The sequence below is a fragment of the Alnus glutinosa genome, chromosome 11, assembly GCF_958979055.1.
Source record: "Alnus glutinosa chromosome 11, dhAlnGlut1.1, whole genome shotgun sequence".
Lineage (NCBI taxonomy): Eukaryota > Viridiplantae > Streptophyta > Magnoliopsida > Fagales > Betulaceae > Alnus > Alnus glutinosa.
Window position 1 is genome coordinate 22,003,074 of NC_084896.1, and position 12,499 is coordinate 22,015,572.

Sequence of the window (12,499 nt, forward strand, 5' to 3'; positions counted from 1 at the left end):
AAATTAAAATCTAGTCAAAATTGTCATTTTAAATTTTACAATTAGTAACAGAAGCTTTACTCTCTTTTTTTTCTTTTTTTCTTTTTTTTAGTAAAATAATGAAAAGAAAACTATATTTCATGATTCCAATAATGTTGACTTGTTGAACAGTCTCTCGTGGATTATCAAGTAAATGCTCATTATGGGTATCACAAACCTCTTGAGAAAGCCTGTTTACTTAAAAAAAAAAAAAAAAAAAAAAAAAAAAAAAAAAAAAAAAAAAAAAAAAAAAAAAAAAAATGAAAAAGAAAAAGAAAAAGAAAAGACCTTGATAAAGCAAATACTGAATTTAGATGGTTTAAATTTTACTTAAAACAAATTTATTACTTTATGCTTTTAGATAAGTAATTATTTTGTTAGTGCTCTCCTTTTCTCCCGGACGAGAATGGTAGGTTTGGAACCCGCTAACGTAACGGGCAGTAGTTTGATTGCTTCTCAGTTCTCACAGCAATGAAGAATAATTATTTATTTTGGTCCCCCAAATTCAATCATTTGACCCGGGATTTTTGTCTGCTCTACTAAGGTCACCACAAGCCGGTTTCAAAACCCATAATGTCCAAAATCATTACTCCAAAATCATAATATATAATGTCTCATTCTGTCCCAGAAAAGAAAATGATGCATAGTGTATGCTTAGATGACATGCATACAAGAATTTGAATTCGCCTTCAAATGGATTAGTTTTTTTTTTTTACTGGGAGAACAGAAATAATTCACTAACATGAAAGCAGTAGTTATCTCTGTTGGATTCCACTTGGCCATGTTTGATTCTTCACAGGTTTCAGGATAGCTTCAACCTCTGATAAAGTTTCCTCATCTTTCCCGGCAGTTTCAAGATCCAGAGCAGCAGCAACATTCTCCTCAACCTGGTTATCAAAATGCCACCAATTTATAAACATTTCGAGAAGAATGATTGTTAAGAGATAATTCAACATCATTTAGTAGATAATACTACTCAATTCATATATCGCTTAGTATCATGCTAAGGCCTTCGGTATTAATCAGGGACGGGCAAGTTAGACAATTTTCTGGCACTTGGCTGGAACCATGGAATCCTTGGTGTTGACAAATTTTTTTTAGCATAACTACCACAGGGACATGATCACATGAAGAAAATAAATGAACAACAATGCATGCTAAAGGAATCGTAATTTAACCATGTAGTAGGTGGTCTCATCATATAAAACAGGAAAATTATATCTGATATCCCCCGTTTTTTGGATTATTTTGATTTTGGATTCTCAATTTTTCAATTTTTAGATCCGAACTTTGGTCTATTTTCAATCAAATATTCAAAGACCACCATTAGTATTCTGCAAATTTTAAATGGATTTTTTCAGTTATACCCTCCTAATTTTAAATGTCAAGCTCAAGCTGCACAGCCAGGGAGGGAGGTTGACTATGGTTTAAGCTCCACGGTTGGAGCTTAGAGAGAGAGAGAGAGAGAGAGAGAGAGAGGGATATAACTGGATAGAAAGAATTTTCCATTTCAAAATTGACAAAATTCTTATTGAAGTCAATAATTGGAAATGAGCTAAAGCTTGAATCTTAAAATTGAAAAATTGAATTCTTGGGATCTTAAAATCAAAAGGACCAAAAGTGCAAGAGGTGTCAGATATAACTTCCCTTTGAAATAATTTATAAAATCATAACCTCAAATAGAGTATCAATGGTTTTCTTATTCCAAAATATTTCACAAAAGTTCCAGATAGGCAAATAATTAAGGTGAGAATCCAAACCCAATTACATGAGTATGAAGGAAATGGGCTTGCCTGGCCTGGCCACCCTTACAAGCTTACACAAAGAGGTATTTTCAGCAGTTATGGACTACACCTGGACTTTCAAAAACTCCTAGGTTCAAATACGTTTTTTCCCGAAGCAAGTTTGCCAAACTGTAGTGGCACTGTCTGCCCACACGCACAGCTAGGGGGGAACGGGTGATGGATGGATAGCTGTTGAAAGAATTTCTTTTGTAATTCCTTACATAGGGGTTCAGAAAATACTGGATCTCCACCAACACAAGCTTCATACATAAATATGCCATATCAAATATAATGACTCCAATTAGATGAGGAAAAAACAATGGCAGTAAGGGACAAAGGCAGGTGCGGATAGTAGAGATGAAGGGAGAGCATAACTGAAGATTTTGATATCCTAGGAAAACTACTATAGCAGATGTAATTAGGAATGGGAGACAGGATTTGGCTGATCCTAACTGTGCATATTCTATGAGGAATTGTGGCAATGGATCAAAAATGATATTAAGATATGACCAGATTTAAAGGAAGAAAGGAAATGGGTATTTCAGGGTGAGGATGTTGTTCGCGTCAAAAGTGCTGGAAGATATATCAAAGCTTTACTCAAGTTTCTCAGGATGCTACAGTTTGGAGTAGAAACACCAATCATTCCAAGGCGCAATCTTACTTCATGGCTGGTAAGAGGGCAAAGATTGCAGATTCAACTTTTCTTCATAATAAAGGGAACGCTTAACATGTTTATTGTGCTTTTTGTTAAAAGAGGTAATGAAATGTGGAGCATCTGATCTTTGACTGTCAATTTTCTCAAGAGTTTTGGGCTGCAGTGCTGGAACTCTGTCCAATAGCATATTGTTGACTATCTGCTATATGCTTAACAAATTTGTATACTTATGCCATCTATATGGCTTAAGTATTTCAGACCCAAAATAAAAGCAGAAGAGAAAAAAAAAGGGGTATATGTTCGAGTAAAACACAGTCAACAAGACAATAGGTTAACATTCATCCGTATCTCCATATTTTAAGGTCTTGAACACCAAGACTTGTCCACTTTCTACAACAAGAAATTTCTTAACAAAAGGCTGCCTCTCACAGTTGTTCATTCTTGTAACTGCAGCCAACTTTTTGCAGTATTTGATTTTGAACATCCATTTTAATTAAATCAGACTTACAAATACATTGACCTTCCGTAAGCAATGCATCATAACATTGCACACTATACTATCACATTTATCACAACACTTTAAAAGTATGACACTGAACAACTATTCATAAACCCACTGCAAATTTTATCTTGAATAAACACATTTGGAACATGACTTTACATGGTGGGGAATCAACTGAAACACTTGTCTACATGAATTGATTATAAAACAAGCAAAAAGACATACACATGTCTCTTATGTGCCAGCAGTACCAAAAATTTGAGCTTATAGCTCAACTTGATGAGTGTTAATCGCTAATTGTTCATACTCAATATATGTTAGTTATCATGTAAAGCACAATGACAAAAAAGTGAATTCCTGTGTGTTTAGAGTAAATATTTTATCCAAGAAAAAGGTCAGCAATTATTCAATTTTAATGCAACAGACATGATCCAGGCAATTTATATATATTGGATGACCATGCGTAAGGCTTGAGAGTAGGGTGATATGCATATTCTCAACATGGTGAGATAGATATTTGTGAAAATAAATAAAAATACATGTATATTTTGGTAATGTGGAAATTAAGGAAATGATAAATCTACCTGTCTAACAGAGTTCATTCCAACCAACACAGATGAAATGTCTTTATTTGACAGGCTATATTGCATAGCTAACTTTGAAATATTTTTCCCCTTTTCTTTACAATAGGCAGCAGCAGCTTGGCATGCAGACTGTGGAAAATAAGAAACAGATAGAAGCAGTTAAAAACAATCATATTAAATCCTTCAAACCATACACAAATTTCAGAAATGAAGTAATCCATCTATCCATAAGCAAACAGTTATAATATCTTTGAGAACATTTACAATGTTCAATGGCGAAGATGACGGGGTATGAACCTATTACCTAAAAAAAGATCAACAGAGGTGACTCTCTTATGTGGACGGACATCAAAACTTAACAGGTAGCAACATTACGTTTATTTCATAAATAGATTTTTGTCTACCTTTCATTTTAGCAATGCAATATGTGGATCATTCTTCTCTTTACCTGGTTAGCTAAAAAGGAGTCCAACATGGGAGAATGAAATATTGTGGTAATCCCATGTGCTCAAATTCGAATTTATTGTGAACTACTTCCCCTCAAACATTGGCAACAAGGTAATAAACATTATTTGTTCCTTTATAAAAACATAAACCTAGTTGCAGGTGTACATGAAAGCACTTATTTATGTAGGAGCACTTTTCTAGATATTTGAATATTATATGAACTAATGTCCATAATCAGAAGAGATGTTTTCATTCTATATAATAATTGATCATTAGTTCTTGTCAAGGGCCAATCTCTCCCTTTATTCTTCTCTAAGAAGTGTCTATCTCTCATTCCACAATATTTGCTAGCTTGGGGAACTTTTTTTTTTCTCCTTTTTGGCATCACAGGCTGACACACATCCGCACATACACATACAGACATGGTGTTGGTTAAAAGGATATATCCGTTGCAAAAGAAGCATAAAAAATTAAAATTTTGATTATTTAAGAAGAACACCTTGAGTTCAGGTGAAGCTGGGTGCCAACTTGGAGGACCACTCTCAGTAAGCAGACCCATTGCAAGTGGAGAAGCAGTAATTATACCAACCCCTTTGCTCTTTAGGTAAGGTAGTAAATCCTCCATTGTTGAGTCATTAATACTATAGTGGCAATAAGACAGAATTACATCCACTGTGCCAGGTGGCACCCGATCAAGTACATAAGTAAAAATTTCCAAAGGAAGTCCAGTAATTCCAAGAAAACGGATCTTCCCTGCTTCCTTTAATTTCTGAAGGGCAGGAATAGTCTCATTCACAACCTGTTTACAAAAACATTAAAGAAGCCAAGCAGCACTATCACAATGAGTTTTATAACAAACATCAAACATGCAAATACCCTTAGGAATATACAAAACTAAAATGATACTTATTCAAAGAAGGTGAACAAGGTTAATTAATTAAGCACCTGATCTAGAGATCCAAATTCAATGTCATGGCATTGCAGGATATCAACATAGTCTAGCTGCAATCTTGCCAAGCTCTCATCAATGCTCCTAGTCACTCGATCGGCACTAAAGTCAAAACCCTCAATGTACCTCCCACACTTTGTTGATACAATATAATCGTGTCTTGGAACGCCTAGAGCTTTTAGTGCCTTACCAAGTACCTTCTCTGACAAAGTCCCTCCATAATATCTTAAAATGAGAAGAGAAAGAAAATACAGTATCAAAACTTACAAAATGAGTGAATTATCACAATTAAAGCACATAATTAGTACATTCAAGAATGGAAGTTCAAAGCAACTAATATTGAAGAACAAGGAAGCACATAATAGGGGTGAAAGCGTGCAAGTTTAGCACAACTACTTACTCTATTTGGGGCCAAGAGAAACAGAGAAACAGAAAGAGTTAAGTTTGAAATCTAGTGCATATATTTTTTTTTTTTTTGAAAAATTACTAATAGAAGTACACCAAATAGAGTTGAAAAGAGTGAAGCGGTTTTTAACTTGTATATACATGGTCACGGTTATCTCGGACTGTGTTCCGGAAAAAAGTGGCCTGGGCAAGCACTCTTGTGTTTCAACCCCACTTTCTGGGCAACACATACAAAGAAACCCACCAAAAGCCAAGTAATTAGTGATCTTCATTAAGATGGATCACCCTTACCTGATCACCGAATGATTTACACAACGAAATATTCAGATTTTAGAACTTTAGTTCGTTACTCCTTATATTTGTTCCCCTTTTTAAATTTTTGGGCAGCCAAACAAGGCATTAATGAGTTCCAAACTCTTGAAAGGTATTAACTATTAAGATCAGCAAAACAAATTCTTTGTCCACTAGAGTTTTCAATAATGAAAATGTAACATCCATTACACTAATATATTCTTTTCTAGTCCCATATTTTCTAATTAAAATTAACCCTTCCATAGATAGTAACGCATGTGCCGAGGCATCAAATAAATTGATCACTTTCTTCTCCTAAGAACTGAACCCAACTACACATACGGAATTCCAAATTTTGCTGGCTAAGTTACCCATCTAAGTGTAAGAAGTTTTATTTTTCGATCCTGCATTACGAGAGATACGATCATTTCATTTCTCAACTTCCCCTTATTTTCCTATGTTTTCTCAGCGACCAAACAGAGAGGCATTAAAGAAATATATCCCTTTCTTTTTCCAATTCTTATACTAAATGTTTAACTATACATTTTCCACTCTTTCCCTACATTTTCTCGGCACCAAACACTGTCACACACACAAAATTTCACTTTTCAGGAATGCAATTACGTACGGAGAAGTGTCGAAGTAGTTGATGCCTAGGCGAAAGGCCTCGCCGACGGAGGAGATGGCATCTTCCTCGGAGACTGTGCCGAAGACGTTGCCGAAAGGCGACGCCCCGAAGCCAACACAGCTGACCTTCAGCCCAGTGTTCCCAAGCTCCCGGAGCTCGACCTTGGACGGCGACGAAGCCATTGGTTCCAGGGTTTTGTGGCCGAGACGAGGCTGTTTGGGAAGCGAGAAAATTTGACAATGACGATTCCCGGGAAAGAAAGTGCTAACGGTAAAAGGAAAATTGAGTGGAATAGATTTAAAAGGTCAAGTGGTAGAACCGTGGCACGTGAGGGGTGGACCGTACTAAAATGGTCTGGATCCCTAGTGGGTCCCAGACAGAATGGATTTTCATTGATCTGTGTTTCTTCGCAGAAGCTGCAGTCATGGACTCTTGCAAAGAGACATAACAACTACCTTCCCATTCGATTCAAATTATTTATTTTAACAATAAAAAAAAAATTATTCATCTAAAAAAAAAATTAATTCGTATTTATGATGATATGACAGAAGTATTATTGTATAGATATATGATCATATGATTCATATAATCTAACAATTCATATGATCTTAGATATTGGATAGGGGTCGGTGCGGGCCGGATTTGCATGTTTCCCACAACTCTCCCCGCATTGAAAGGGTTTGAAAATCTAGATCCGCAACTCACATAGTGAATAGTCAACCCCATAGGCCTTGGGTAGCACGGATCGGGACGGGTTCATGCGGGTTTGGGTTTTTTTTTTTCCTGGGCCCAAAACTAGAAAAATAATTCACAATCTTGATAACCCAGTTCAAAACCCAACTGTAAAGAACTTTTTTATTCTTTTCTATGATTGAATGGGTATGTGTATGTGAGAATGTAGAGATGGAAGTGTATATGAGAATGGAATAAGAATATAGATGAAATGGATAGTGCAAAACTGTCCATTTTCATAACTGTATTGAATGACTTCAAAGGTACACAATCTGGGCAATTTGTGACTCTTATAATTTTTTTGGGAAAAATTTGATGAAATCAAAGGCACACTCCCAGTCGTGACTCTTACATTTTTTTTGGAAAAAATTTGATGGTATGAGTATAAAGGGATGCGGGGCGAGGCGGGAGTGCGGGTGGGAAAAAATTTAATACCGCAACCCGCCCCATAAATCATGGGTTGGCATATTTAGGGTCCGCATTTTTTTAAAAATGTCTTATATCCGTTATTGGCGGTGCGGGTTCGTGGGTACGGGTGGGATCTGCACACCCCTAATCTTGGATCACGTAATGACAACGATGTAATGATTCATAAGTATCGAATGATAATACTTATAAGTTATAACATTAGATATAGTGGATCAGTAATTACATGTCATATGCCACAATGTTATATTATTATATGATCATATAGTCCTATTATATTAAATGAATAATATAATATGAATCGTATGATTAAGTATCTGAATTGTCATTGTATCATATGATTAAGTGATTAACAATTAAGTATTGATATTATTCACTTTTATTATTTTATGTACATATTTATATAACCAAACAAGTATAACCAATTAATATTTACTGACCATTTTTAATTGTTACTTAATTTATATTTACATATACTCTATTGTTTATTAATATATTATATTATAAAAATAAGTTTTGTATTAACAAAGTAAACGAGTCAAGCCGAACTTATACGAGCTTCCATCGTTTAATAATTGAGTTTGATTTCGTATTCACGAATAGCTCATTTAATGATCGATTTGAGCATGAATCGTATTTATTCAAATCGATCTCGAGTAAGCTCACGAATAGCTCAGTTCGTTTATACCTTTAATTTTGAACAAAGTCAATTTAATAAACTAAATTGAAAGAATGTCTTCATTATAAAATTCACTCTCTCTCGTCTTAACTTACAATTCCAAGATAAGAGGTGATATGATATTAGAACAAAAATTTTGAGTTCGTAATCTGTTACCTAATTTACTTCACATTTTAATTTAAAAAGATGTTAACAACTAGTTTTTTATTGTTTTTTTTTTCTTACCTCTCCTCTTTTTCTTTGTCGACTGAGAAACTCTAAAAAAAAAAAAAAAAATAACGACAAATTGAGGTGGTACTGACAATCAGCTCTTCTTAAAAATAAAAAATCTGAAAATTGATTGATACAATCACACGAGAAAAATGGAAGAGTAGTGAGATAATATATATATATATATAGTTTATAAAATTAGTAAGTTATTAATTAAAGAAAGTAGATCAAGGTCTATATTATTATTTAGGGTTAAATAACTTTTTAGTCCCTGAGTTTTGACAACTTTATTTTTTAGTCCTTGAGTTTCAATTCGCATCACAGATGATACATCAATTTTGAGAAATGACCAAATTAGTACCTCGGTTAACTTCTCCGTCCAAAAACTAACGGTCCGCCACGTGTCAACCTCAGAAGTTGACACATGGCACTATATAAAAAAATTAAAAATTAAAAATAAAAAATCTTTAAAAGTCAATTAAAAAATTAAAAAAAAAATTGAAAAAACTAAAAAAAAAAAGGGGGTGGCTGAGAGCCACCCCCTTGGCCACCATGGGGGTGGCTGGCCACCCCCATTTTGGCTAGGGAGGTGGCCGGCCGGTTTGGGGTGGCCGAACCACCCCATGCAGTAGTTCGGCCACCCCCTAGACAGAAAGAAAAAAAAAAAAAAAAAATCGGGTTTTCCGTTTTGCCCTTGGGGGTGGCCGAACCACCCCCAAGGGGCACGGGGGTGGTTCGGCCACCCCCAAGGGCAAAAAAAAAAAAAAAAACCCAAAAAAGAATTTTTCCGTTTTGCCCTTGGGGGTGGCCGAACCACCCCCAAGGGGCATGGGGGTGGTTCGGCCACCCCCAGATCGGTCGGTCTGGGGGTGGCCGAACCACCCCCAAGGGGCACGGGGGTGGTTTGGCCACCCCCAGACCGACCGATCTAGGGGTGGCCGGACCACCCCCGTGCCCCTTGAGGGCAAAACGGAAAACCCGAATTTTTTTTTTTTTTTTTTTTTTTCTGTCCAGGGGGTGGCCGAACCACTGCATGGGGGTGGTTCGGCCACCCCAGACAGGCCGGCCACCTCCCTGGCCAAAATGGGGGTGGCCAGCCACCCCCATGGTGGCCAAGGGGGTGGCTGAGAGCCACCCCCTTTTTTTTTTTTTTTAGTTTTTTTCAAATTTTTTAATTGATTTTTAAAGATTTTTAATTTTTAATTTTTAATTTTTTTATATAGTGCCATGTGTCAACTTCTGAGGTTGACACGTGGCGGACCGTTAGTTTTTGGACGGAGAAGTTAACCGAGGTACTAATTTGGTCATTTCTCAAAATTGATGTATCATCTGTGATGCGAATTGAAACTCAGGGACTAAAAAATAAAGTTGACAAAACTCAGGGACTAAAAAGGTATTTAACCCTATTATTTATTAGCTCTTACCAATAAAAAACCATGATTTCTTCATATGGTTTCTTGTGTTCATATTCTCAAACATTATCTTGTTCTATGACAGAAACTAACATTATATTGGCACATAGTATTTCAACAATTCAACTGCTTTTCATATTCAATTAATTCAAATAACTCAATAATCAATATATAATCAATATATCTATACCATCATTCTCTCATCCTCCCATTTTAAAAATTATCTATTGGATTTGTAAGAGCCGTGAATCAATAATTGTTAATTTTTAAAATGGAAAGACAGGAGAATGTACCGGGCGTCACGATTTCACGTGGAACCCACGTTCTGATCAGCAAGAGGCTGATCATTTTGACTGCAATTCTCCAGATTAGATGGCTTCAATCTGTCCTTTGCCAGCCTTTTAGCCATCCTTCTGTGCTTCAGTTTTTTTTGGTTGGCACAAGCAGCCTCCTCTCCTGAACAAAAATACATAACACAAAGGGCCCGCTTTACTCAGGCGCGTAAAACAATTGAATATGACATTTAAGTTTCCGTGCGCGCGTGTACGTGTGGATCTTCACCTGAGTTGGCAGCTGTAGCATCAACTTTCTTCTCAGCGACATTACGTCGAACATCTGGAGGTTCCGTCTCAACATCACCACCTTCGCTCTCACTTGTTGAAGGCCGTAACAACGGCCCAACAATATTCCCGCGGCGGGATGCGTCCTCCTTGAGCTTCTTCTTGCGAAGCCTCTTCCTCTGAGCCCTCGTCAGCTTCCTCCGAGGCCCGGATTCACCATCTGTATCATCGCAGGCAGAGCAACCACTCTCTTCCAAATCGTCTGCACGCATTTTCACTCAATTGGTCAAATTACTGATTGCGAATAATTTATATATAAAAATAGTTCGCATATTGAAACCTGGAATAAGATTCGTATCGAAGTCTTCCCGTAATATGTTCACCGGTTCGTTTTCCTCCTCCTCCTCCTCCTCTTCCCCAAGTACTTGTGGAGGAGGCGGTGGTTGGGGAAAGAGCATGTCGACGACGGCTTCATTGAACCTACGTCGTTTTTCTTCTCGGCGCATTGTTTTGAAATACAGGGAAAAGCTCAAAGAGACGGCTAAATATCAATTTAAGTGCACAAAAGACTGTTTTGTGGGAAACCGAAACGTTGCAGATAGAGCAGCATTCACAGCAGCAAGTCTGATGAGCCAAACTTTACCGTTAAATTACCATTTATTTTAAAAGTTTATATTTATAAAAAATATAAATTTAATTGTTTAATTAATATTCTAACACTACTATTATGCGAGAGTATAATTTCGATCTCTTCATTAAGTGAGGCCTAATACATATAATATTTAATTTAAATGAAAGGTGAACTATGAATACAAAGTTCGAACTCAAACATTTACTCTGATACCGTGTTAAATTAGTATTTATTCAAAAAGTTTATGCTTATAAAAAAACAATTATGAATTTAATCATTTAATTAAGGAGAAATTTTACGTAATTTCCCTGAACTTCAATCACATTTGCAATCACATTCCTAAACTTAATAAAAAAAACTCTCAATTTAGTGTATCAATATTTTAATTTTTTTCAATTTCACCAATCTGTGTGTAAATCCTAAAGGAGCGGTGTCAAAATTTCTAAAATATCCCTCATTTTTTAGGAAAAAAATTACAATGATTTAGGCGTTAGTCAAAATTTAACGAAATTTGCAAAAATACACATGTATGAATCTTTGGAAAATAAAATTAGAAACTTCACAAAACCCTCTTAACCTTAGAAACTTCCACTCGATTTGAACAAACTTCCCAAAGTTCAAAAACTCTCAATTTAAACTATCGAACTTTTATTTTTTTTGCAATATCCCCCTCTATTACAATTTGGCGTTAATTTAATCATTTAATTAATTAAGAAAAAAATCTAAAATTGGTCATTGTAATTCGCCTATTTTACAAATCACTTCATGTAATATAAAAAATAATTTTAAGGTCGTTGTGGTAAGTAAAAATTATAAATTACTCCTTGAAGTTTTTTTCCGTCTACAAACTTAACAATGTCTGCAAGGGTTACCACATTAATCCCAATAAAAACGTTACACGTGTCACTCTGAATAAAAATATATATTTTGTTTTAAAAAAAAAGAATGTTTGGAGGGGTAGATGCCAGTGGCTTGCGAACCACCCCCAAAGGTGGACGGAGCCACCCCAGAGTAGGGGGTGGGCTCCGAGAAGTAATTTGTAATTTTTGGACGAAAACGACTTCAATAAGTAATTTGTAATTTTCACCTACCACATATACTATAAAATTATTTTTTATATCGCATAGAATTTGTAAAATAAATTAATCACAACTACCAATTTTACAATTTTTCCCTAATTAATATCCTAACAACCCGGATAGAATTTCAATTTTCAAAGATTTGTAGTTGAATGCTGTTTTCTCTGAGCTTGAGTCCTTGACATCAAACAGCATCCTGGTTAGAAACAAGAAATGAAACGGTAAGCCAATTCACACGTCGCCGAGTGCGAGCGCACTTATTGCCGACCATTTTTTGGGCGATTTCGGCGCCGACAGGCACGGGGCACCGATATATATTTGTATAGCAAATATCACAGTAACAGGCAATTTTCAAACTTGGCTTGCACCATCATTCATCCGCTGGAATCGGCAATGACAAGAACTTTTGACTACAAGCTTCTTGGACAGAATATATGTCCCTGTTCCACAACTTTAAAGGGTCGGTTTGACGGGGCCCAACAACATGTACGTTGGCCACCTGTCGCC

At 36.0% G+C, this 12,499-nt stretch overlaps 2 protein-coding genes across 3 annotated transcripts; both read right to left on the bottom strand.

Annotated features, from left to right (window-relative positions):
* Positions 1 to 592: 592 nt before the first annotated feature.
* LOC133882796 (L-galactose dehydrogenase) lies at positions 593 to 6,683 on the bottom strand. The gene is made up of 5 exons (XM_062322017.1): positions 6,264 to 6,683; positions 4,936 to 5,164; positions 4,490 to 4,789; positions 3,544 to 3,672; positions 593 to 905 (listed from the first exon to the last, which is right to left on the bottom strand). The coding sequence occupies exons 1-5, from the start codon at positions 6,443 to 6,445 to the stop codon at positions 774 to 776; spliced, it is 972 nt and encodes a 323-aa protein (XP_062178001.1). The 5' UTR covers positions 6,446 to 6,683; the 3' UTR covers positions 593 to 773.
* Positions 6,684 to 9,834: 3,151 nt separating this feature from the next.
* LOC133882773 (uncharacterized) lies at positions 9,835 to 10,903 on the bottom strand. Of its 2 annotated transcripts, none has more exons than XM_062321986.1 (3): positions 10,623 to 10,903; positions 10,284 to 10,544; positions 9,835 to 10,178 (listed from the first exon to the last, which is right to left on the bottom strand). In XM_062321986.1, the coding sequence occupies exons 1-3, from the start codon at positions 10,786 to 10,788 to the stop codon at positions 10,030 to 10,032; spliced, it is 576 nt and encodes a 191-aa protein (XP_062177970.1). In that variant the 5' UTR covers positions 10,789 to 10,903; the 3' UTR covers positions 9,835 to 10,029. The 2 variants fall into 2 exon arrangements, with proteins under 2 accessions (XP_062177970.1, XP_062177971.1); XM_062321987.1 differs by having other exon boundaries at positions 9,835 to 10,209.
* Between the last annotated feature and the right edge of the window lie 1,596 nt (positions 10,904 to 12,499).

Coding starts and splice junctions, on each gene's coding strand:
- LOC133882773 (XM_062321986.1), bottom strand. CDS start 10,788: ATGCGCCGAGAAGAAAAACGACGTAGGTTCAATGAAGCCGTCGTCGAC. Junction 10,545..10,622: donor CGATACGAATCTTATTCCAG/GTTTCAATATGC, acceptor AAATGCGTGCAG/ACGATTTGGAAGAGAGTGGT. Junction 10,179..10,283: donor TGCTACAGCTGCCAACTCAG/GTGAAGATCCAC, acceptor ATTTTTGTTCAG/GAGAGGAGGCTGCTTGTGCC.
- LOC133882796 (XM_062322017.1), bottom strand. CDS start 6,445: ATGGCTTCGTCGCCGTCCAAGGTCGAGCTCCGGGAGCTTGGGAACACT. Junction 4,790..4,935: donor AATTTGGATCTCTAGATCAG/GTGCTTAATTAA, acceptor TTTTGTAAACAG/GTTGTGAATGAGACTATTCC. Junction 906..3,543: donor GAATGAACTCTGTTAGACAG/GTAGATTTATCA, acceptor TTTGATAACCAG/GTTGAGGAGAATGTTGCTGC.